The following is a 25275-nucleotide window of genomic DNA, read 5'->3' on the forward strand; positions in this document are numbered from 1 at the left end:
AGTTAGTTCCGACCAAGTAATCCTATTGGACGAGAGGTGTTTCATGAGTGCTGATACAGAGAACAACATCACTGGGCCTTTTACTCTGTGTATCACTCCGCCTCAGCCAGGTGTTGTGAACACTGTTAATTAACATCACAGCAGAGCGTGTATCACTACATTAATCAGGCTGGTACCTCTGAATCACACAGCAGACTCTTCTTTCACTGGTTGATGATAAATTAAATCAAACAGATAAATGAACATGATGAAAACAGCTGAGCTGTGGTAACCTGTAGACGCAGAGTGCAGGAGAATGTTTGGGTTGCTTGGCAACAAAAGTCCAGTTTCAGTTAAGTGGTGGAAATAGTTGAGTTGGTGGAGCAGAAAATAATCTGTTGTTGATTTTTACTGTTGACTTCTATTTGCTGCTTGTATAACTGTTGTATAAAAGCAATATCACACTCGAGGTCGTGATGTTGTACTGAATGTCATCACAGCTGTGATTCGGTCATAGACATGAGGCCGCAGATAATCACATGATTTTCAATACAACATCACTTCCTCTCATGTGATACTGTTTAATTAATTAATGACAATATAGTAAAACGCAGGTGAATTGTATATTGGCTTCAAAACAGTGGACATTAAAGTGATAATCTTGAAGATTTTCTTGTAAATAAATGTCTGTTAAGTCACTATCTATCGCAGAATGAGGTAACACAATGTTGATTGAGCCTATGGCCCACTGATGAAAGCCTACCATTTGTAGAATTACAGACTGGGTGTCTGTGGCGACATTGGCGTCAATGACTACAGATACAACTTCAATTATAAGTGAAATTCCAAAGAAAAAGAAACAAATTCGACGCTCAGATGAAGGCAAACAGTCTAAATAGGAAAGCAACCGCCAGCGAGGAAAATCAAGAGTTACAACCGGAGCCAACTGTGGACGTCACACATGCAACACTGTCTGGAACTGTACTGCATTTTCAGGTCAGAACAAATGTACCTTGAACTAAATCCAGAGTAGAGTGACACCTTCAACATGTCTTTGCTGACACACATGAATTTCATGCGTATTTGTGCAAAAGTTTAACCCCAGATGCACATACTGTAGATGCCTTTTGTTCGGGACACACAGATATGCAGACTCTAACGGTTACCCAGTGACCCACTGAGCTGCAGAAGACAAAAGAGCTGCAGACAAATGTGATCACTGATGCCATCTCCCCTCATTGTCTGTCTCTCTTTGTTTTGCACAGACACAAAAGCACACATATCTTGAAACACTGAGACACCGCCATCGCTGCCGTGATCTGATGTACTGAAATGTACATTTCACATCCACGGAGAATGCAGGACAATATCAGCCTCAAAAGACAGATAAGCCTTCAAATACAGATTCCTTGTTTGATGTCTGCTCACATAAGGAGAAGACACAAAGGCAGACGGCTAGAAGACACCCCAGTGAACAGAGATAAAAAAAACACAGCCTTAAAAAAGTGTACAGCATAAAAAAAATAATCTATATATGTTAAATAAAGTGGGCAAAGTTGCAGAAAAGCTGTTGAATGTCTGAGAAGCATCATGTTTTACCATTACAGTCTACTGCAAGTCTCCAAAACAGCATTTCTAACGTCTGCAGGAAAACCAGAGCGACGCTCCAGCATCCATTTTCATTTCTAAGCTCAGAGTCGGCAGTAAAACTATTAGCAGAGAGATTTGTTGTTGTTTGCCTGTAACCCCGGTGTACCCTCAGAACCCTGCTAACCCCTATTTAAGCACCGAGTTTCCTCTCATCGATCAAAGTGTGGCGCACAGAGTCCAGGAGCATGACACCGCTACTGGAGAGCTTACAGCAGGTTTCAACTCTGACCCTCGGAGATGCTCAGTGGCTGATGTGTATATGTGTATGAGTGTGTGTGTGTGTCTGTGTGTGTAATGTAGAGTAAATTCACAGTGGGTCACCTCTCTGCTCACCACTAGCTCTTTGCAAAACTCAATTTCCTCCCAAACGTCCACAGCTAAGCACTTTTAACCTCTGTGAACCTGCTGCGATGGAGGATACATGTAAAATTTACAAGAGGATGAAAGAGCCTTTGCATGTGTTTGTGTCTGCATGTTGTATGAACGCTCAACGAATACCTTACAAACACCCACCTGTATCCGAAAAAGAAGTAAAATCTGTGACACCTCAGCGATCAGACGTGAACATGCTGCCACACACTCGGATGAATTGTGGAAAAGATTGTGGAGGATTTTTCCGTGTGTGAGTGTGCCTGCATGTCTTTTTTGTGTGTGTGCGTATCGGCCATAGAGGAGCGTTCCCAGTGCGAGAGTGAAGAGGTATCCACCACACACTGCCTGGGGCCCTCTGGAAGAGAGACTAAACAAGACCTTCCCATTGGGACGCGCACACACAGCCTGCAGCTGCAAATGACCTACTACCCACCTCACACACACACAAACACACACACTCAGCCTTGCACATGCACATACAGACAAAGGCTTTTTGATAATATAATTTGATAATTTTAAGAAAAAAAAACAGGATCAACTATCACACGTGTGCTAAAGAATGTACAATCCCAAATAATGTTGCACAACTACATCAAAGTCTTCCTCTCGTTGTCTTTTGTTTGTTGTCCTCTTGTTTATCACATCCTCTCATCCCATGAGGAAAGTGGTATCAGAGCCTGAAAACTGACACACAATAAAACAGCTTTCTCAACTATGAATGTATAAAGTATATTCTGGCATATGTATACTGTATACTTCTAGTTTTTGAGTGTAAACTACTTTAACAAGTTGCTGTAGCTGTAGTCGTCATGCTCAATTTTTGAATCTATAGCCGTAGTTCTGAAACTTTATTAAGGCATTGCATCACTGTGATACACAAACACATAAAGGTGCACCCCTTAAATCTAAGAAATATTATAGTAATACTATTTGATATCATTATTTTAAGACTATTCACAACAGAAATTGGAATTAAATCTTGCCACATCCTGGACCAGATTTATGGGAACTCAGAGTCCTGCAGCAGCCACTGTGGGAGCATCTGATCTAAAGAGTGAAGAAGAGTGTAGACTTACACTAATCCACCTATAAAGTTGCATTTGATATGTTTTTTGATAAAGGACATCTGCAATGCAATATAAGCCAGAGTTAATTCCCTGTAACTCTGGAAGAGTTGAAGTCAAACTTCCTGTGTTTATGGAGGCCCATCAACACTTATTAACACCCATAATGTGATGTGTGTTTCCCCTGCATCTCCACTCTTAGCCCAAATGTGAAATGTCATAATGCATGCTCCCCCCTTACACACTGAGTGTGAGTTATGCATCTGGCAGATTTGCGCTGAATGCAAATTGCAGATGCCACGGGTAATTACGGTAATGACAGGACCTCCCGAAAGAAAATCCATTTTAAATCTGGCTTAATACCGACAGCCAAGAACATTTCCAACACCAAAGACGTACAGTAAGAGTGATAAAAACCATGTGCAGTGACCTTTTACGTGCAGAGTGTGTTTAGAAAATACTTCAAACCCATCGTAAACTGACGTTCGCGTTCATCAGTGTCTTGTGAAACAATAGCTCGTGTGTTTTCCTAAAGGAAGCCTGAGGATGAACATATCTTCTTCATATCGTTCTCTGACTGACAAATAAAGGCTGCCTGCCAAGAGAAACTCAATGAGACCACAATCAATACACTGCTACAAGGTGTACACACACACACACACACACACACATTACACCGATAGTGGATGATGTACGATTACCTGGAGCACATAACAATCAGCTGATGCTCATACAGTATGCACACACACACACACACACACACACACACACAAACACACACACAGACGCGTGCACTGAAAGACACTTAATATGCAAATATTTTTTTTTACAACAGGGACAGCGCTCCATTGTTCGTGTGGACGGAGGGGGGCAGGGGGGCAGATAGATAGATAAATAGGTCTCTAGATATCTCGCTTGGACCTCACTTGATGAGATTTCACATACGGCAGCAGTGTGCTGTTAGGACAGGGAATACCACCACAAAATAATGTTTTCTCTCCCTCTGATCAATTTTTAATTTGGCCCGCGCAGCCGAGCCCTTGGCGGGCCTGGCCCCGGTAATTATGGTGGGTTATTGACAGCTGCCTTCCCGCGGGATGCTATTTAAAAGAGGTTTAACCCCAGAGCAAGTCCAGGCCCCACACCCGCCTTTGAAGGTGTCAAGTGCATTGATCTGAGCTGCAGGATGTGCTGGGACCTTCGCACCTGGAGCAGTGTGCGTACCTGTGTGTGTGTGTGTGCGTGTGTGTGTGTGTTGCTTGCAGGGCAGCTATTACAAGGCCATGGTAAGGTGGAGCATCATTTGACCCTTACACACACACACACACACACACAAACTGTCCTCTGGCTAAACCAGGCAGGCTGGGTTGAATGATACCTGTCTAGCCTCTGTGGCCACCTGATGCCCCGAGATAGGCTGTACACACACTGTATGTACAATGTTATCGCTGGGATACACACACACACACACATACAAACAGGTTAACTCACCGCTTGGGGGGAATTAAAGGAACTAATGAGAAAGGAGGAGGAGGCGAGACAGGGAGAGAAGAGAGAGAGATCACGCCAAACAGGGTCATGATACAACATAAACAGGAGTGTGCAGCCGATGTTGAAGATGACATCATCCTCAAAAAAAAAAAGGGGGGGGTTGCTGACATAAATTAAGTATTAAGCATGTCTGTGTTTGGGTTTGACTGCTTTGCTGCCCCCTTTCAGCCTCCCATTGAAACTGTGGGCAGAAACAAGCCCGTCGGCTTTTGACACACTTTTGAAAACACCCCCTCTTTCTTTCCAGCGTCGAGCCTGACTCACTGTCAGGAGAGAGATGGTGAGAAATGGGGAGAGGCATAACAGGGGGAATAAAGTGCACAAACGCGATCAAATAAATAACAGTTAATTCAAGCTGAAGACTTCTGACCATCTGGAAAAACCCTAATTACCCTAGATGAATACAAAGCATTTCGGAACAGCAAAAAAATGGACTGCAGGAGGAGTTTAGGGGAAAAAGGTTGAGAAGTGATGGGAGAGCTAAGGCCTCACCACAAGCATTCACTTGCTCACAAACTTACTGAAAGTCCTCTTAACTCCAAGTGCAACAATAACTAATGATCCCACCCTCGATGTTCCCTCCTTCCTCAATTATTCTGACTGTAACCCCACATCCCACACTCACTCTTTCTCTCTTCCCCCTCCCTCCGCCCCTCCAAACCCCATGGCGCCCACCCTCCACCTCCACCATCTCAGTCTCAGGATGCAGAGCAGTGACAGGGCCAGAAGGTAATGATACAGCTGCCATGATGCAACAAGCAGACCTGTCGACTGTCAGGAATTGAAATCATGAAGGAATAAGCTGTCATTAAGAGGCCCTCTCCCAGTAGTGGAGCTGTCAGACGCCTGCCTTCTGCCTACTCTCTCTCTCTTTCTCTCTCTTTCTCTCTGCCAGTCCCTCCCCATTTGCAGTCACTCCCTCATCCTCCTCTCATTTCTCTCTTCCTGCTTCAATCCTCTCTGTACCCCTCTCCCTTTTTTCCTCCTCTGTCCTCGTCCAACCAATCAGAAGCCTTCTCGCTCTCTGCACCCCACTTCCTTTCTCCCACCTCTTTCCCCCAATCTCTGTTTGTTGCACGAGCATTCTCCTCTCACCTGTCATTTTGCCTCTGGGGTGTGGGAATAGCACCACTTCCATGTGCAAACACACATGCACATAAAGATGACATTCATGCAACCTGCACACACAGCACAAAGATTCCCTTTAACCTGGTGTCACTGTACACACTGCCTGCTGCGATGCATTTGAGTCTATGTCTGTTTGTGTACATTTTAGACATATATAGTATATTATATATATTTTACTAGGTTACTAACATGTCATCATCATATAACAGCATGACAAAAGTTGGGATATTTCCGTACACGTATGGCTTGGTGGAAATGGGAGCTAGAGACAGGCGAGGGCGTGTAAGTAAAAGACAGGCTGCCCCAAGTTTCACCCTGTGATTCTATGAGTGTGCGTGCATGTGTGTGTGTGTGCGAGTGTGTGTGTTGTGTTAAGGGCCTGATTAAGTAGTGCAATCAGCTATTTTTCCAATCGGAAGAGAGGAAAGGCTGACTCAAAGTTCCACAGAACATGGCTAAGAATTTCAGAGTGCTGCTGGGACACAGGTGTGTGCAAGCCCATACACACCCTCAAATTACTGCAAGCACACACACAAATACACGCACACACACTGGAATAGTACTGACTCAAATTAACCGTTTTATCTGTGTGTGGGTGTGTGTGCGTGCTCGCTCATGTTTTGCAAAGCCACAAGCTCCCCCCATATTTGCCGAACGCACTCCATTTGACCCTTTGCTGCAGGCTTTGAATTTCCAATCAACTTCCCATGAGGAACTTCACACGAGTTGCACCACAGGCAACAGATTCTCACCACAAAACATTTTTGGAAAGTGGAGCCAAATCTAAACATTATGGAAAGAACACTCAGAATGACCACATTTGACCCAACATAACACTTAAAAAAAAAAAAAAATGTAACATTGAGTAATTGTAATAGTGCTAAAGTCAAATACCACAAATACATAAGCCAAAATAAGTATGTATATAGGAACATGGATATGGTGTATTTTCAAATAGTAATGGCTAGTCATGTAGATACCTTTAGAGGATACTGCAATCCTACGTATCCACTGAGAATACTTAAAGTGCTAATCTCAAAGATTACAGTATTGTTCTCTTTGGCGGCACCTATGGCGATTAAGGGTAATTGCGGGAGCACACTTCCCAGATATCCAGACAGTGTCGCATGTGTGACATCCACGGTTGGCTCCAGCTATAACTCTTGATTTTCCTCGCTGATGGTCGCTTTCCTTTTTAGACTGTTTGCCTTCATCTGAGCGTCGAACTGAGCGCCCAGTCCATAATAATACTAAATACTGCAAATGCAAAGGCTTTCATCAGTGGGCCATAGGCTCAATCACCATTGTGTTACCTCATTCCATAGTGACTTAACAGACATTTATTTAAATGAAAATCTTCCAGATTATTATTTGGACAGAATAACTATAACAAGAACGGCAATGAGTCATTAGTTGCAAGTTTTGTCCTGGTGATTTTGATATCACTGACTCGCTTGTTCCTCTTTGCTTGCAGGGGAAATAATCAACACAATCAGCTGATGGCAAACCAGCAGCTCTTGCCAGCCAATGCCACATTGCACAGCGTGAGGATTTTGTGCTGTAATACTGACTAATTGACTGTCCTTGAGATGGCCTCTTCACAAAACTGTTTGATATTTATATGATGTTTAGCTGCAGCTGATGGATTTTGCTGACTGGATTTGCTGCGTCACAGAGCTGTCATTCATTTGTGAGGTATTGATCAAACATGTTTTATAACTTGTTTGCTAAAAGCCAGAAAATTAAGGCATAAAATGATTAAAAAACATCAGCGCTGAATCAATAGCTCCGCTCCTTCCTTCAGATTGTAAAGCAGCTGTAACTCCTGTACATGCACTTACAAATACATCCTCACAAATTTCATGCTATGACATAATAATCCACAAGCATGCCCGTAATAGATGCAGACAGCAGGCATGAATTGACTGTAAATGTCTGCACCTGTCTTTCCCCTGCACACACAGAGCACAAGGCCTGTGTGCGGTAAATGTCTGGATGATGATTTGTCAGGGTGTGAGAACACGATTTCTTGTTTACTATGATGAATGAGCAACACTCGCACTACACACACCGTGTTCTCTATATCGAAGCTGTCACTTTGGCTTCCTGCAGCACAGCCCTGCCTTCTCCTGCTGAAATACCAGCCAGGGCAACTGTAATTCAAAGTCTCGGGGAAGCAAAATCATCCGTTAGCGCACACATGTACACACACGCACACAACCCAAACGTCTCCTGTTGTCGTACACGGCAGGAGAGGGCTTTACGCAGCAGTGAAAGTCTTTATGGCATTCAGATGGACGAAGCGAGGGAGTGAGGGGGAGAGGGAGAACGGGATCTCCCCTAAGTCAATTTGAACAGCGGGGCGATGAAATTACACAGGTAGTCTCGGCCCGGCTGACAAATGAACACAGAGATGGGGATGAAAATAATAAGACAAGCAGAGGCACCGTTTGCTTGCTGACACACAGATGTATACACTCGTGTGTGATCACACGGTGGGAAAAGAAAAACTAATCTATATCTTACATTACATTATCTCGTCCCGTCTCTCAGCTCAGTCACCCATGAACACACAGGACTATGTGGGAAACATGAATCATAAGGGTGCATAAATGTTCCCTTGTGTAATACTGATCATGTTGAGGTATATGCTTCATTTCACTAACAAGACAATATAGTTTTATTCAAGAGTATGAGACTGTTTTTGAATGAACTGTTTTTCTCTGCTGAAATTGCTAAGCATCATATCATTTCTCATGTGACCCCGGGACAAAGTTTCCTTCCCACTCTGCTCTTGTATAAACTGTACAATAGAGTTAAACCTAATTGGGTCGATGCAGTACACCAGAGTGGAAGCTATGGGAGCACAGAGCAACAACAAATTACCCAAAATCACATTCAAACCTCCAGTCAAATACAAGAAAACAAAATACCACAACAGCCTGCCTCTGACTGCGCCCGTACGCCTTCCGCAGCCCCAAATGTTCCAGCCTGCCCTTCAGATAAACAATGTGTGTTGCTCTTGTCACACCAATATCCTATTGGGCTAACCACTGCGGTACCAAAGAGCGCATTACGAGCACACTGCATGAGAGCCACAAGAGTCTACATACCAAAGATGTCTGTGCAAAAGGGGAAGATATATATAAGACAAAGAAATACAGAACTTGAATGTAAAGTATTTACAACTATAAACAACATGCAGTGTCCCGAGTGCACTCAGATCAAAGATCAGAAAATCATCTAACACAAGATATTGAACTTTGTTGTGCCCCCTACCTCCATGGCTCTGCTGATGAAGGGGATCTGCGTCCCTGAGTCCAGGTCCTGGTTGATGATGAGTCTGCGGGCCCACTGACCGGCCCGCACCACGCCGCTGCCCTGGATCAGCACCAGCAGCTTGGACGGGTTGGACAAGGCATCCGGGCTCAGGTAGATAAAACTGGTGGGTTCATCGTCTGCGGCATCCTCCTAAAAGTTCAGGACAAGAATCTCGTTTTAGCTCCTTTATTGTTCATTGTGTTTAATATGTGTCTAATATGATTTCATTGACTTTTGGGACATTTAACTGGATCGAGTTAAAAAGGATGCTCTTTCCATGCAACAGCAGCAAAAGTAAAATTGTAGTTTTATAATCAAAGCTTTAATTTCTGCTGCTTCAGAGGATTTCCTGATTATGATTATGAAGAGTAATGTTTGAAACTTTGTTAATGGAACGAGCAGGAGTTTAAGGAGGGACAGAATTCTCCTCTGTGGCCTTGGTAATTAAAAAGCTCATCTGCATCAGTACACTAATCATCAATAATAATGATTAGAAAACAGCCTTTATGTGATTAAAACTAAGACAGAAAGTAATACAGGCTGAAAGAGAGGCAGAGAGAGTTTGTGTGTGTGCGTGCGCCTCGTCCACATCCCAATGCGTCTTTGCATCCCTCCCAAGTATGGCTGGAAGAATCTCTAAGGAGACAAACACTGTCCATAAAAGCCATGGGTGGCAGCTGCAAGAACTTAATCCAAGCAGACAAAGAGAGCTGAGTGGGGGAGAAAATCTTACCCTTTATTCTCTTGTGCTCCCTCATTCCCTCTCCCTATACTTGGCTGTGGTTAATCTTCTTAAAATCTGCGGTCACAAGTTCAATGCCACGCAGGTGGACGGACCCACCACTAACACACAAATACACACACACACACACACACACACACACACACACACATGCGCACGCCGCATACATGCAGGCGGGTGGGCAGCAGAAAAGCAGAACAGAGCAATTTTCCAGAGGAATAATGAGATAAATAGGCCACACAGATAAACCAGTAAAAGTGTATGGGGGCTAATGAAAGGAGCTGAGTCCCTGGCTAGGTGATTTATGGACACTGTTAGCGCCGGAGCTAACTCTGCTCTGCTCCTAAACACCAGCGCTGCCTAACATCCCTATAAACGCAGCCTGAAAAATGATCACAACTTTTATAAAGAGAAAAGGAGCCGGGGTGGAGGGGTAAAGGGGGGCAAAAAGAGACAAACATGCTTCCAAGCACAAATAAAAGGGATCAAGTGTGTGCTCTGAGCCCGGATGAGCTGGGCAAAGAATAACTGTGATGGCGGAGTAGAAAGTCCCCTTCAGCGCAAATGAATGCAAAACAGATTAAGCATCAGCATGCTGTGCCTCTGCGCCTTTGAAATGACACGTCACAATACGGTTAATTTGTTGAGGAGACACTTTTGCACAAAGGATGTGGGTAAAAGAAAGAGAGGGAGTAAGAGAGCGAGAGAGTGAGATATAAAGACAAAGACTGGAAGAGAATGAGCAGAGCTGACTCCTCACAATCCCCCTTTTCTTTAGTTGTTTTAAACAGGACACTCAGTATCATAATCACACTCTGAAGCCCAAGAATTTACGTCAATTTTAATTTTTAATACTCCCTTTAATCTTCAAGGGCATTATCAGAGAGGAGAATGCCTCCTTTCACTCGGGGTACTTACTGGCAGGATTTTTTTAGTCATGTTGCACTTTTTCTCCAGCAGCTCGTAAACATACTGAGTGATGATCTGCAGAGAAAAAAAAAAGACACAGAACACACACACACACAGTCAGACATTACATTGATAATACACTCTAACACAATGAATATTTATACACCCCTTTTGATGCAAATCCATCCAACAAAAGCAAACTAAACACGGTGTGTATACAAGTAACAGCATCCACTGTCATGCTTACAAACAGAATAAAAAATACTATTCAAAACCCTCGTTTGCCCTCTGGTGTGTGTGTGTGTGTGTGTGTGTGTGTGTACATGAGCTACTTGAAAGGGTCTGTGTGCGGCATGTGTGTGTGTGCGTGTGAATCACAGTGCAGTTAGAGTGTTGAGGTTGTAAGTGCCAGGAGAGGAAATCTCCTGTACAAGCGAAGGGCTGATGTAAGTTATGTTTATCCCCGCAGCCACAGCACTAAAGAACCTTGTATACCGAATCATTCCAACCCCGGGCCAAACCTTTCATGGTTCAGTGACATTAACAACTTTCTTTTCCATTTTCCTTATTTTCTCTTTCCTGCTTTCCTTCTGCTCACGTCCTGCTCAGCTGAGAACAGAGAGGAGCGCTTCGCGGAACAGATTTCGATTGTTGATCAGTTGTTAGAGAAAGACAAAAGAGATGCACCCTGCACACGAGAGCTTTTACCTAGCTGTGCTGACGCTATTGTTGCTGTGATGCAATGACACACTCCCTGTCCTGTCCAGGCCCTCATAATAAACTGATGGGAGGATTGACCACAGGGAGAGTTTAGTCATTTGCTTTCTAGCTCTGCTGTGAGGTCTCACTCTGGTTTAAGGCTGCCAGTACTGAAAAACAAGACTAGGTCAAAACCTAGTATTGACCGCATCAGGTCAATGTGCGCTTTTGTGGGCAACGTGCTACAAGTTTAATGACAACGTGTCACGTCTCACAGCTCAGGGTGGCATCATGCTCAGATGTCACTAACGTGGGGAGAGAGGGGCACAAGCTGGATGTAATAAGAAAAGGTCTGTTGTAATGTATACATTAAATGTAATACTGATGGATCATTTAAACTACTTATAAACTCTCAGTCAAAACTGTAAAATGTAGTCTTGAGTTGAAACTAGAGATAATCACAAGCAACCAGAGGGTTTTTGGAACAGAAAAAATGACCCCGCTCTGTGTTGGCTCCATTATGTAGAACTGAAGGTTAGCAACAATACTGAATGCTAATAAGTATCCTGCTATTCCTCAAAGCAAGAAGTCTGGACTAACATGGCAGCATTTCTGATAATTACTTAGAGAAAGAGAGAACATCTCTGCCCCCGCAGCCGAACTCGACCAGTGTGAACATGGATTAGTACCAAAAAGTGAAAAAGCAGACTGAATTCTGTTGGGCCGTGATCTTCTTAGCTTTTGTATTTTATTGGCACATACAAAACAAAACATTTTCTGTGGACTGATTCTGAAATGTCAGCCATGGAACAATGAAATTATGCATAAATTACATGTTCTAAACTGCAAACACAGTTTGGATGAAAATGAATTGGCTTTTTCACACAGGAAAAAAAGGCCAAATGCAACTTAAGAGTTCTCAAAGTTAACGAAGTGCTTCTGCTTATAAGTCAAATGTATTTCCATGATATTCACAACATCGCCATGCTCTTTTTTTGTGCTGAAAGAAGCTCAATGCTAACTTGATTTACTGCTTAACATCACCATGCAAGAATAGCATAACGCGGCAGACACATATTGGCCTCTGACAGCCAATCAAAGGCCAGCAGACGCTCAAATGAGACGATCGATTCTACCATTTGACCCAGTGAAGGAGGGGGAAAAAAGCAAGAGGAGCTAAAACAACCCCGCCTCACCCCAACCCCACCAAACCTCCAACAGCTAATTCACTAAAATGTCAGCCGGTCTGATGAAGACTAAAATGATTCCGGGCCTCAGTATGCTAGTGTTTAATGACATCAATAAGCCTCACAGGAAATTTCATTTGCACTCCGTTATTTGTTCAGTGCCTCAGGTGGCTCGGAAAGCATCTGATATAGAACGAGGAGACGAGAGGGAAAAGTGGGAAGAATGTAAGAGTTTAACTGTGGGAACGCTTTTCTACTGATACAAGGATACAGTAGATCATACATGAGAACCTCATAACATGGCTTACATACAGGCTGTGTGGTCATCTGTATAGGTTAGTTTATAGGGATGCATGATATTGGATTTTTTTTGCTGAGATCCGATACGCCGATATTTTCCAACCCTTTTTGCCGATTTCGATACTGATATATTAGGCACATGTTTTTCCACCTAATTGCAGAGAACATCAAGTCTCCCCTGTAGCGGAATTGATCACATGCCTACTCTTATTATAGTGGCCAAAAACTGCCATACCGCAGACATCTTGCACCCTTCTTTACGCTTGATGGTTGTACAAAAGGTCACGTGTCTGATCATTCAAGTTTCCCAGCGCACCTGAATGCAGCATCCCCCCCGAAACACGCAGTGAGGGAGACATGCCCGGACTTGTTTACTGCACCTGCTACGGAGACATCAGTGATCGCCGACGCACTCTTTTTATCGTGTGTGCGTCCATGAATATGTAAGTTTGTTTTGCACTGATGTTTATGTTACACTCTGTTAGCGTCGGCTTTGGCAGCGAGTGTATTTTCGGCGTGTTTGATGTTGTTCAGTCCGGTAAAATGACGAGAAAGTGAGCTAACTGTTAGCTAGTTAAGAGTTGCGAAATTTGTTCATCTTCTGTTCATTGGCTCGAGTTTCTGTTCTGAGTTTTTAGTCTTTATTTGTATATTGTTTATAACTTTGCGCAGGCAGTGCGAGCGCACACTCATGCCAAGTTAATGTCGTAGCATTACGTCAAGCCTTTTAGGGAATCATCGAGCATTGAGGCAGAATTGGGTGGAAATGGGTGAAAAATGACATATCCACTGCCGATATGTTGTTAGCTTAGACTGTGAGCTGCAGCTGGATCAACTTTTCAGGAAGCAAGAAGCAAGTTTTTAGACTCAAAGTAGATGTATACAACAACAAAGTGTTCTACATAGCATGCATACACACACCGACATTCACACTCACACACACACACACACACACACACACACACACACACACACACAGCCAACCTCCTTCTGTGTGGGCCTCTGAGGACTATGTCTCCGCAGCTGATCAGTACAATAAGAAAAGCCTCTTTGTCACCTAATTACCAATGTGTTATTAGTGCTTTAATGAAATGCCTGCAGGAAGCGACGCTGAGTGGCTGCATCGTCGGCATCAGACGACAGGAGAGACATGAGGAGTGGTTTCTGGAAATAATATAACGACACATACAAAAAGAAAGGGAAGGCAGAGGGGGATGAGAGCGGGAAACAGAGAGAGGGATAGCTGGATAAAAGCAACGTAAATCAACTCAAATCAATAGGTTTCATGACCATTAACATGCCTATGAAATCTTCTTATCTGCAACAAATATGTAACATGATACATAAAGATATTAGATATTAGATTATATCAAAAAGTCCTCTCCAGCATTGTACCTCCAAAGACACAGAGCAATGAGTGTGGGAGAAGAACGAACGGTTCTAACTATATATTTTATAGGTAAAAAGGACAACAAAAGGGGGTCAAAGTGAAGTTTCTATGGTCTGCTGGGACATCCGGGTGATGATGTATCCTCAAACAACAGCAACTTTTCTACAAGGCAGAGACAGTGATCATGGGAGCGTCTGAAATAGACCTTCTGCGGCTGAGGTCACCGCTGTGTCTGTGCTTTGTTTGTGTAGAGGAAGCATTGTGGCGATGAAGCAAAGAAGAGCGGGATCAGGGAGGAAGGAAGGGGACTTAGAGGAGGGCTCAGTGGGAGGAAAGAGGGAAGACAAGAAGGGAGAGGAGGAGAGGTAATCCCCAGGAGCCAGAGGTTGGTGCCAGCTCCCACTGCAGAGAACAGCTGAGAGGATGGATGGGTAGAGAAAACAGTAACGTACGCGGCCTTGATAAAAGTCCTTTAAAGTGGGTGGGCTGTGACATCACCTGCCTTCAAACCCCTGGTCATCCCCGTACCAATCTCTTCAATCACACACCAAGCCGAGGTCTTACTAAAGAGCAGTGCGGCTGCAAGTTGATATGTTTTAAAAGAAAGGCTTCCCACGTTATTAGTGCACACGTATCAGTTAGAGTGTGTGTGCATGAGTGTGCGCTCGGGCACTGATTGCAACAGTCACGGCTGATTTGGCCGACCGCACCTAAGGCGATAAGGAGATGATCTTTCCTGGGCAAACACAGGACAGGAAGAGGAGGATAAATAAGAGAGGTGGGGAGGATGAGGAGATGAGGAACAGGCTATGAAAAGAAAAGAAAGATGAAGGCTGAGATGGTCAACGGCAACGAAGAAAATTAGGTAATTACAAGGGAGGAAGAGAGAGCAATGATGTGAAACTGGACCACAGAGACGTCATGAAACATGACCCGATGTTATCAGGGTCGCAGTAAGATTCGTAGAGATAAGTTTATACTCTATTAGACTAATTTAATGCCAGTTAATACGCGTTTAAAGTCTCTGATTGCTTCATAGCCACAGTTTCGGAGCTGTTTTTAAGGCCTTGTGAGGCTTCAGTTTAAATTGTGTAAGTGGAGACATTTCTAGAACTTGTGGCCCATAAAGCCGCGCTGGTTTATCTCAGTGTCAGCCCTGTGCACAAATATACTCCAGACAGCCGCACATACACGAGAAACTCATGTACAGACACACACACCTCTTGTCTCTGTAGTCCAGAGCCCCCTCCAAAAGCCACTTAGCCATAGAAACCCAGAGTGCAAGAAGAGGCATCAAAGCTGTTTATATAATGAAATTGAAAGAGCTGTCCCTCGCCGTATCACTGACTGCACCCAGGAAAGCGTGCCTTCTTCTCCAGAGAATAGAGGAGATGAAGAAAAAAGGAGAAAATCCCCCCCCCCCCCCGAACAATGCAGCACAACAACGGCGGCAACAACAGCAAAGCGTACTCAGGAAGAGAGAGAGCGCGAAAATGAGAGGGAGCATGAGGCAACAGAAAGGTTGTTTATTTTAAGTCAGCCTCGTGTACCAACAGAAAGTGGTATTAAAATAGAGCCTATTGTTGTGAATGTGTGATCTGTCAGTCCACGTGGGAAACAAAGAGAGAGAGGAAGAGAGAGAGAGAGAGAGGGGGAGAGAGAGTGGTGTAATTCCCATGAGGTCTCTGTCATTCTTCTGTCAGAGGAGTGAGGGGCTCTCCAGGGGGAGAGAAAGTTCTCAGACACAGACTGACAGACAGACTGTTTACACTTAGCACAGATATCCCTCTCTCTCACTCCCTCTCCGCCCTCCCTGCACTCCTCCTCCTAATGGCATCGTAATGACCTCCTCAGGTGTTAACTGAGAAGCCGGCAGAGGTCTAATTCAAAGTAAAGTACTGTACGCCACCGTGGGTGCCGGCAGTAGCGACAGATGCCAGCACTGTAACTACCAGCCCTCCTGCCTTTCCTCCAACACCCCCCTCAAGCCCCCAACCCCCCACCCCCCTGTCCAATACGCTTCTCTTTCATCACCTCTAATCCACCTCACCCACTCCCTGCAACCATTTTTGTCTGACGGTGTCTGCTTCCTCCTATGTGCCCTCAGCAGAAGCTGCAGCAGCAGTGTTTAAGTGTTTTGGGAATGGAGACATGATGGCAGTCAGTGACTCCGGGCAGACAGCTGTCATTTATAGTCACTCTTTAGAGAGATCCCATTAGATTCCCAACAAATGGTCCACGACCGGTATGGGGCCTTGTGATGTTGTAAGTACAGTATGAAGGCCTCTCTGCGGGGTTCCCATTTGGAGCAACACTTCATGACTGCATCGTGACTTTTTAGAGTGAATTTATAAAACCCATACGACTTAAATAACCCAACATTGGTTAATGTTGATAATCTACATGCCTAACAGTCTACTACATTACTACTAAATTCAAATATGTGAAACCATTCAGAACATACATTTAATCATCTTGTAAAGTGACAAAAGGTCCTGATACCATGATTTGGTTTAAAGGTATTATACAACAGTTAGTTCCGACCAAGTAATCTGATTGGATAAGAGGCACTCCATGAGTGCTGCTATAGAGAATAACATCACTGGGACTTTTCACTCTGTGTATCACTCCGCCTCAGCCAACTGTTCTGAATACTGTTAACATTAAAGCAGAGCGTGTATGTCTACATTAATGAAGCTGGTACCTCTGAATCACACAGCACACTCTTCTTTCACTGGTTGATGATAAATTAAATCAAACAGATAAATGTACATGATAAAAAGCAGCTGATCTGTGGTAACCTGTAGACACAAAGTGCAGGAGAATGTTTGGGTTGCTTGGCAACCAAAGTCCAGTTTCAGTTAAGTTGTGGAAAGAGTTGAGTTGGTGGAGCAGAAAATAATCTGTTGTTGATTTTTACTCTTTACTACTAGTTGCTGCTTGTATAACTGTTGTATAAAAGCAATATCACACTTGAGGTCGTGATGTTGTACTGAATGTCGAATGTAGTAGGTTCCTTTTGTGCTGCAACCTGGATGTTCACAAATGTAGTATCATGCTAAACTTTGATATGAGCATAGAAAGGATGATTTCAGCTGGATAGAGTGTACTGTAGATAAGTCACGAAGCAATAACAGTTTGTCCGACTACAACGCCATCAACCGGCTGGCCACCACAAGAAGTCTTTTTAATTTAATTATAAGTATTTTTTGTCCTGAGACTAAATCCAAATGTAATAATAATAATGGAGTTCATTTAAATAGCATCTTTAATACAAAAAATAAGCTCAAAGGGCTCAACATGTATGCAGATGATATTGTCATTTATGTACATGGTAGAGGTATAACACACATTATAACATTAAGTCATTTTCATCATAGTAATAAAATATAATATAATGTACTATAATGTAATGATATAACAATATATAATTGCAGAATGTAATGAGCTCAGCATAATTTATCGCTACCAAAGATTTTTTTCCTCATTCTCCTCAGTGTTTTGCTCAAGGGCACTTCAGCAGAGCTTAGACAATGGCCAGCTGGTCACCGATATGACAACACCCAGCATCCATAATGCGGAAACAGAGGGAGACAGGAAGAGAAAAAAAAGATAACAGAGAGACAGCAGAGAGTGTAAGAAGCAGAGAGAGAGAGGGGGGAATGAAGAGACAGAGAGAAAAAGGAGAGGGAGAGAGACGGATTTCTAATTCAGCCATCTGGCTAGCTTTACTTCATTATAATATTCTGACTGTGTGTGTGTGCGTGTGTGTGTGTGTGCGTTTACAAATTTGTGAGTGCCTTCCATCCCACAGATGCAGGCAGAGCAGAGAAGAATCCTCATTTATTAACAGCTTAATAGAGCTCCATCTGGGCCAGACCCTATGCTTGTCTTCTATCAGAGAGATTCATCACCGAATCACAGGAATTAGACTCCAACTGACACCTACACAGGCTGAGGTGACCCTGCTGCACTCAGCAACACTGCCCTGTGTTACAGCTGTAATATAGACATTATGTCAGAGCAAAGGATGGAGAATGTCAGTACACCATGTGGCTGATGGTCTCTCAGTGTTTGTTTCAGTTTGAATATGTAAAAACAGAATACAAAAGATTCCACAAAATTATTTTATACAACTCATAATGCCGATGGTTCCATTTATATACCACACTTTGTGCAAACACACACACTCTACACAAGTTACCATGTTTATGTATGCACACTGTCACTGTCACTCTGTCAGTTCAACTTTCAAGATGCAACTTGGCAGAAGGAAAGAACAAGAACAAGAAAAAGAAAGCAAAAAAATGTGCTTGTTGTTTGCTTGTTGTTCATTGTTGAAGCTACATGTGTCTGCTATTCCTGGTCATTATAAAAGAAACCTCTGGTTTAAATGGGACTAACCCAGTAAAATAAAGATTAAACAAATAAGATTAAATAAGAATAGAACATAATTAAAAAAGGGATTTTAAAAAGGATTACAAGGTAAGAAAGACATAGTGGAAAATAATCCAGAAACAAGGAGTAGTTGTTAGAGAGCTGCTGCAACAGGCTGCCTACCGCTCAGATAATGAAGAGAATTGTTTACTTTGTTTAACGATTTTTAATGCGTTACCAACAGTCTGACCCATTAGGCTGTGGTTTAACTTTAACAGTTTTCGCTCAGGTATCGAACTGCTGCCCAGGTAAAGTATCCACGCACAAAGTAGTAAGTAAGTACTGAAATTTTGCGCATGTTGTTTAATCAAGTGGACATGTGCAGTTTCTCTACATTAGCACCTGCAAATATTTTCATATCATACCACAAATATACAGGAAACAGTTTTTTTTTGTTTTGTTGAAGAGTGAAAAATTATCCACTGCTCTCGTGCCAAACCCAGATTTTGTTCCCATTTTTTTTTCTCCTTGGAGGCCATCACACCAACATCCTCGTTCTCCCTCTTTCTATCCGTCCCCCCATTCAGACAAGGCTGAAGTGCAAATTGGACATCTGGTGCTGTGATGTGTCTGACAATACAGCCGCCACCCCCCAGCCCCCTCACACACGGACAGAGACACACACACACACATACAGTCTTACACACAAAGTACAGGAGTGTGAGGATATAGAGACGCTGAAAGGAGGGATGGAGAGATGGACAGAGGCAAGGCACTGCAAGGAAAGGTGATTTATCTGTAAAGCATCTTTCAATAAGAAGTTGCTCTGCATAAGATATAAAGGCATTAAGATATGTACAAAACATAAAGCAATGTTAAAATGATAATAGAAAACTACAGTGCAGCTATAGTGCAGTCAAAATATAAATGTACAGTCCCAAATCAAACTTGGTCTAACTGAGTCTTAAGCCCATGAAGTCAAGAACATAAGCCTGAGTCGGGGCCTGTGTTTGGGCGACTGTACGAGCCAGCAGGTCAGCGCTCATCGCGAGAAAGTAGAATCATATGAGGGGAAGCAGAAGGTAGGTCTATCTCTTAAAGGTATCATTCCTCCACCTTGCCCTGATGCCATTCAGATTTCCTTTGTTCTGATTGAATTGTAGTGATATGAGTTGCAGCAGTGCAGCTTCCTGCCATCCACTGACATTACATCCACGTCATATCTGATTTTGGTTAGTTGGAGACATCCCTGAGAGGGGAGGAGACATTGCTGGTCTTATCAGTCCCGTGAGCGCCCGTCCAATAGAGAGCCGTTGTCTCTTTTTGTAGTCTTCGTTATCAGCAAGGTTGGTGTTAAAGAACGTGCTCCACTGAGTTGTGAACAGGGGTGTGCATATGATGCCTCAATTAAGAAGCTGTTCTATTTTACTTGTGAATCCTAATACTGCGATAGGTAAGGCAAGTTCAGATAGGAGAAATAGGGAGACTTATCAATGAGCTTTCTGGACCTCGCACTGCTATACTGATTGTAATGTTTTGCCTCGTTGGTGCCGAGGTTGTTGCTAGGTTGCATCATCTTAGACCTAACTCTTGGGTGTCACAGCCTGAAGCAAAAATGTTCTGAGTGTTTAAGGTCCAGACCTGCTTGGATGGAGACCATCTGCCCTTTAAGATGCTTATGTCCCCAGAACAGATTGACGTTATCAATTTAGTTGATCCGTTTCAGACCTCAGGTTTTGCTGAGCCTGCAGAAGCTGTTAAACCCTCTTTTCACAATTGACAGTGGTCCTATAGTGAAAATATTAATGTTATTGTAGGACTGAATAATTTGTGTTTCTGTGCAAGTTGAATTGTTTCTTCTGTCTAAGACTATAGCAGTGTTTCATTGCCTTACAGCTTGAGTTTCTCACAGCAGTGTCTCTAGGTTGAATCATATTTTAAAATAAGTTTCCCCCCCATTGTTCCATGTGATACTTTTCTTTTTATGTTGGGTGGCACTCCTGATAATAATTCCATTCACGTACTGTCCAAACCTGTCATTACAACCAAAGGTGTAATGCAGAGATGCAAAGTGCAGTCCAATGCACAATTATGTGAGTAGTCCACTATGGTCGGTGGTAATGTTGGGGGTAGTAGGATGAGGTTTAAAGTTAACTCTCTACCTGGAGGTGTCAAAATGATCCTACCAATGAGAGGGTTGTAAAGGGGAGGCTACTTAAAGGGGACATATTTTAGATATGCAACCAGTTTTCTATTATTCTAAAGTGTTTTTGAATCACGTTGGTAAAGTTTGTTTCGTTTTTAAAATCATATACATATTTTAATTTAATTATTTTTCTGAGCCTCTCCTTCCTCCTGAAACGAACAAGCCGTTTTGCCATTCACAAGGTTAGACCTTAGCCACGATTGGCTGACAGTATTCAGAGTGACGGTATAGCTCCTCCCCCACGTGGGGGAGCGGCTTTACTGTGATTCCAAAGTTGTAGAAAACATGGCTGCTCTAGGATCTGTTATTCGGCCTTATATGTACGAGCCAGAATCAGCAGGAGGTATCGGAATGGTAAGTTGAAATCTTGACATCGACTTGACTACAAGCCAGTGCAAGAAGGCAGCCTGGGGTCAATGACGATTGGTCGATTTCAGCCAAAGCAAGGTTCTACGTAGAAACCTGCAGCTGTTCTGAACGGCCCATTTCAGAGGCGACCTTTTTAAAAACGTAATTCAGGAAAAAACAGAATTATGCAGTTTTCACTTTTTCACTGTGAATAAACACCCACAAATGTGAAACCCATGCAAAATGTGAGAATACCCATTTAAAAGATACGGCCCCTTTAAACGTTGTCTAGTTTTAGACAGGTAAGAAAAAGTGCAGAGAAGTAGCAAAAATGACAGTTAAGCAAAGAGCACGTGAGAGGCAGCAGCGTGGGATTACTTTGGAGTGCTGTTGTCCCATAAAATTCTGCCAAAGAAGAAGCTTATTCTACGTTTACCCTCATGACATCTTACAAAGTCTCTCATCCTGCCTGATGCAGAGAGGAAGGAGAGGGATGAGATGAAAGATTGTACAAACAAACAATAGCGTTTGTTGGCCAGCAGACCCAGAAGTAAGTATGCAGGTATGCTTGTGTGAAATACAAATACAGAGGCTGACTAAGCAGCATAACCCACTTTACAACCAAAGGCATCAGTGCAGTTGTGTCTATTTATAATGGAGCATATTTCTTAGCAGCAAAAACAATGCATTTGTACTTGCAAAGCTGCGCAAGGTAGAATATTCATTTTCTTGAATCATCTGTGGCCTAAAAACGACAGACAGATAATTCTGCTTATTCAGGTAGAGCTCCTTTCTTCTCAGCCCGTTAATCTCCTGCACTGCGCTTCATACAGTATCTGTTCTCATTACAGGAGCTCATATCAACACTGATTGACACAGTTTCCTTTTTTCTCCTCTAAAGACGATGCTTCTGTCAATTTTTTAATCACAGGATGAATAAAATTTGCATACATCCTGCTTGATGATTATTTGTTTCCTCCAAATGTTTGGCCCCCCTCGGATTCCTGAGTTCATTCAGTTTAAATGTCTGTGTGTTCTTTCAGGGCCTCAGTTTGCATGCTACCAAATGTTTGTTTCTACAGCCTTTTTTTTTTTGATGCTGGTAGATAGTGTCTGAGTGCGCAAAAGAAGAGAGGGAAAAAAAAAAGCCTTCACAGAAGGCTGGCTCTCAAAGGAGCGACTGTATACCTGCATTAGAAATAATAAAAACACACAGGTAATCCCACAAACGGGTCTATCACTTTGCTTTGAACTTCAAAGAATGAACACAATTAAAAGCAACGTAGCAGGGGATGCAAGTAAACATTCATCTCATTATCTCAATGCATATTGCTTGTGGTGGTACTGTGGAAGGAAGTTAGAGGTGAACTTTATGTATGATAAGATTTATAGTTTTGCAGTTGAGCTACGGGACCCTTTAAATGATCCTATAGTCCCCTTCCTAAAGTCGCTTTCAGTAACCGTATTTTTACAACCATATACTCACACATGCATAACTGTAAAAGCCAAAAATCCATCTGCCTTACAGCAAAATAATAAAGCATGTTGCAGGCTACATGTGTGTTTATTCTTTAAAGAATTAACAACATTAGAAACATCTAGTTATGTCATTTTCACCAAGAAGTTCAGTGAAGAAAAAGCTTTTGATCAGAACGTAGGCGTTACCTCTCCAAGAGCCTCATAGCGTTTCTGGTTCCAGCGGTGGAGGTCCTCTCTGGCGTTGAACACAAAGGGCTCTCCTGTTTTTATATGTCTGAGCTGGCCGTCTGTGGGACAAAGATAAAAGGTAAGAATAAACACATCTGTAATGATAACAGCTACCTGTATAAGTAAGTGAAGTGGGATGATCACTACTTCTGATGGGACATGCAAAAGAACGTCTGTCTGCCAAATTCAGCAAACGAAGGTCGACCCTTCAATGTTTTCCCTTTAATTCCCTCTCTCTTCCTCTGCTGCTTCTTTAGCCTCCTTACCCTCCCTCCCTCAACCACCCCCCATCTGGCAGGTACAAGGCCTGTGGATGCAGCAGCGTTCCTCCAGTCACGACTCCAATGCCTTCTGGGTAGTCTGGCAGGCCACGGCTGGACAGCTGGTATGGCAAAAAATCTCTCTCCCTCTTCTTCATCCGTCTGAAAGCCTCTCCCCTTCCTCTTTAACTGTGTCAATCTCCCTCTTCCCTTCCTCGCTCGCTCTGGCATCAGGCCACGAGTCTGTCCCTGCCTTTTTCACCTGAAATCTCCAAGAGCAAAGAGTAAAGGAGGTGTGGGAAAGGTTCTCAGCATGCTTATGTGTGTTTGTGTGTGTGTGTATGAAGAGAGAAAGGTGGCCTGGCACGCATTAGCCTCGAAGACAACTGCTCCTTGCAATTCCTTTGAGGTTGCTGTCTGGGTATCAGCCAATCACCCTAACCAGCACAGCTTACACACACTCAAACACACATACACACCAGCGCGGCTCCAGCCAGGAGGACCAGGTGTGGTCATACAGTATATGTGTGTGTTTCTATAAATGTCTGAGAGTGAGCCGTGCTGCCGTTACAGCACACACGACTTCGCTGAGCAGAAACAAAAGCTCTTTGGGACAAAGTTTAAGTGATTTATTATAATTCAGGGGAAACAGAGGAGTTTTTAACACATCCAGGTTTGATTTGATATAAAACAGTCATAAGAGTGGAAAATGCTGTTCAGAAACGGGACTACTTCCTTCTTTAATAAACAATTACCCTCGTGTGGCTGTGGAACCTCTGTTTATACCTTGGCAATGAGCCCATCGATCCTGGGGTTGACACTACAACACAATAAAACACTAAAGAGTGTTAAATTTAATTTTGACCTTTATGACTGCAGCATCTGTAAGAGCTAAACCACTGAAAAGTACACATACTTAACCCAAATAGCCAGGGGGCTCTCATACTTTCTCAGTTATTGCACCATGTGAACATATAAATAAACAGAATACCTTTGCAAGATAAAAGAATGCATGAGCCTTTTTTCATCTCCCTCTAAATTGCCACCATTTTCACCCCTCTATCAATGTGATAAATCTTACATTGCTAACACACCGCGTATCGCAACGCTTGCTTTTATGGAGAGTTGTTAGACAACATGTAATCCTGAATCTGGGTTTGTCATCATGTTGCATTAAAAAGCAGACGTGTGCCTGCAGAGGTGGAGCAGGAGACGAGTGAGAAGTACGGATAAAGCGGCGTGCACGAAAAGTACCTTGAAGAAAATCAATTATGCATTCATGCAGGGGTGAGGATCTAAACACTACTGCCTTAGAGAAGGAAGAGAGGAGCTGTAATGAAATCCTACTGTAGGAGAGCGGTGTGTGTGTGTGTGCAGGAGGGAGAGAAGTGTGTGTATGTGATATGAGCTAGGGGGGGTGATCAGCTCCATTGCCTCCCCCAACACATCCTCTCAGAGGAATAACGTTTTCTCAACTTTTCTCCTCTTTTCTGTCATAATTAGCATTCTGTTCTCAATTTGGCCGCTTAATTAGGTGTACATAACCTTGGATTTCCAGTAATGGAAAACTGGAGGGCTAGCAAGATGAAGCCATCATCTTCAGTGATTAAGATACCTGCAAACTATTGTACACAGCCTCGTCTGTATTCACATCATTACATGGTCAAATTAACATTTTTGTTCCACCTGTCTCGGGCAAAAGGTAGCCTGGATGTAGCTATAGAAATACCCGCCAGCCAGAGGGACTGTGAAATGCTATCCTTCAGAAACAGGCCGGAGTGGAAATTGACAAGACATACAGATGGGTATGGGTGTGAAGTGTGTGTGTGTGTGGGTAAGCTGTGTTTCGGTTGGGGGTTTTGAAAGGGGCAGGGGCAGAAATAGAGATACAGAGAGTGGAGAAGAAAAAGATAAAGGGGAGCAAAAGGGTGAGAGAGAGAAGGGCTGGAGAGTCTCTGAATGTGTTCCTCCCTCCATGGGAGACTGAGCTGGGACTTGAGGGGTGGTGGGTAGGTGTTGGCACAGTGGCGGGTGGGGGTGGGGGGGGGTAAGTCTCTGTGTCTCTGTTCTTAGGCACAGCGAGGT

At 43.3% G+C, this 25275-nt stretch overlaps 1 protein-coding gene across 1 annotated transcript in view; it reads right to left on the reverse strand.

The window, feature by feature from the left end:
* Positions 1-25275, reverse strand: part of arb2a (ARB2 cotranscriptional regulator A) — a 146515-nt gene that overhangs the window by 117271 nt on the left and 3969 nt on the right. The window contains exons 3-5 of the mRNA XM_069683779.1: positions 22889-22989; positions 10726-10791; positions 9024-9215 (exon numbers count right to left, since the gene is read on the reverse strand). Coding sequence (XP_069539880.1) covers positions 9024-9215; positions 10726-10791; positions 22889-22989 — 359 coding nt within the window. The remainder of the gene's footprint in view (positions 1-9023; positions 9216-10725; positions 10792-22888; positions 22990-25275) is intronic.

This window comes from Semicossyphus pulcher, unplaced genomic scaffold, assembly GCF_022749685.1.
Source record: "Semicossyphus pulcher isolate SPU_LCO1_2020_fin unplaced genomic scaffold, fSemPul1.0.p SCAF_6, whole genome shotgun sequence".
Taxonomy (NCBI): Eukaryota; Metazoa; Chordata; class Actinopteri; order Labriformes; family Labridae; genus Semicossyphus; species Semicossyphus pulcher.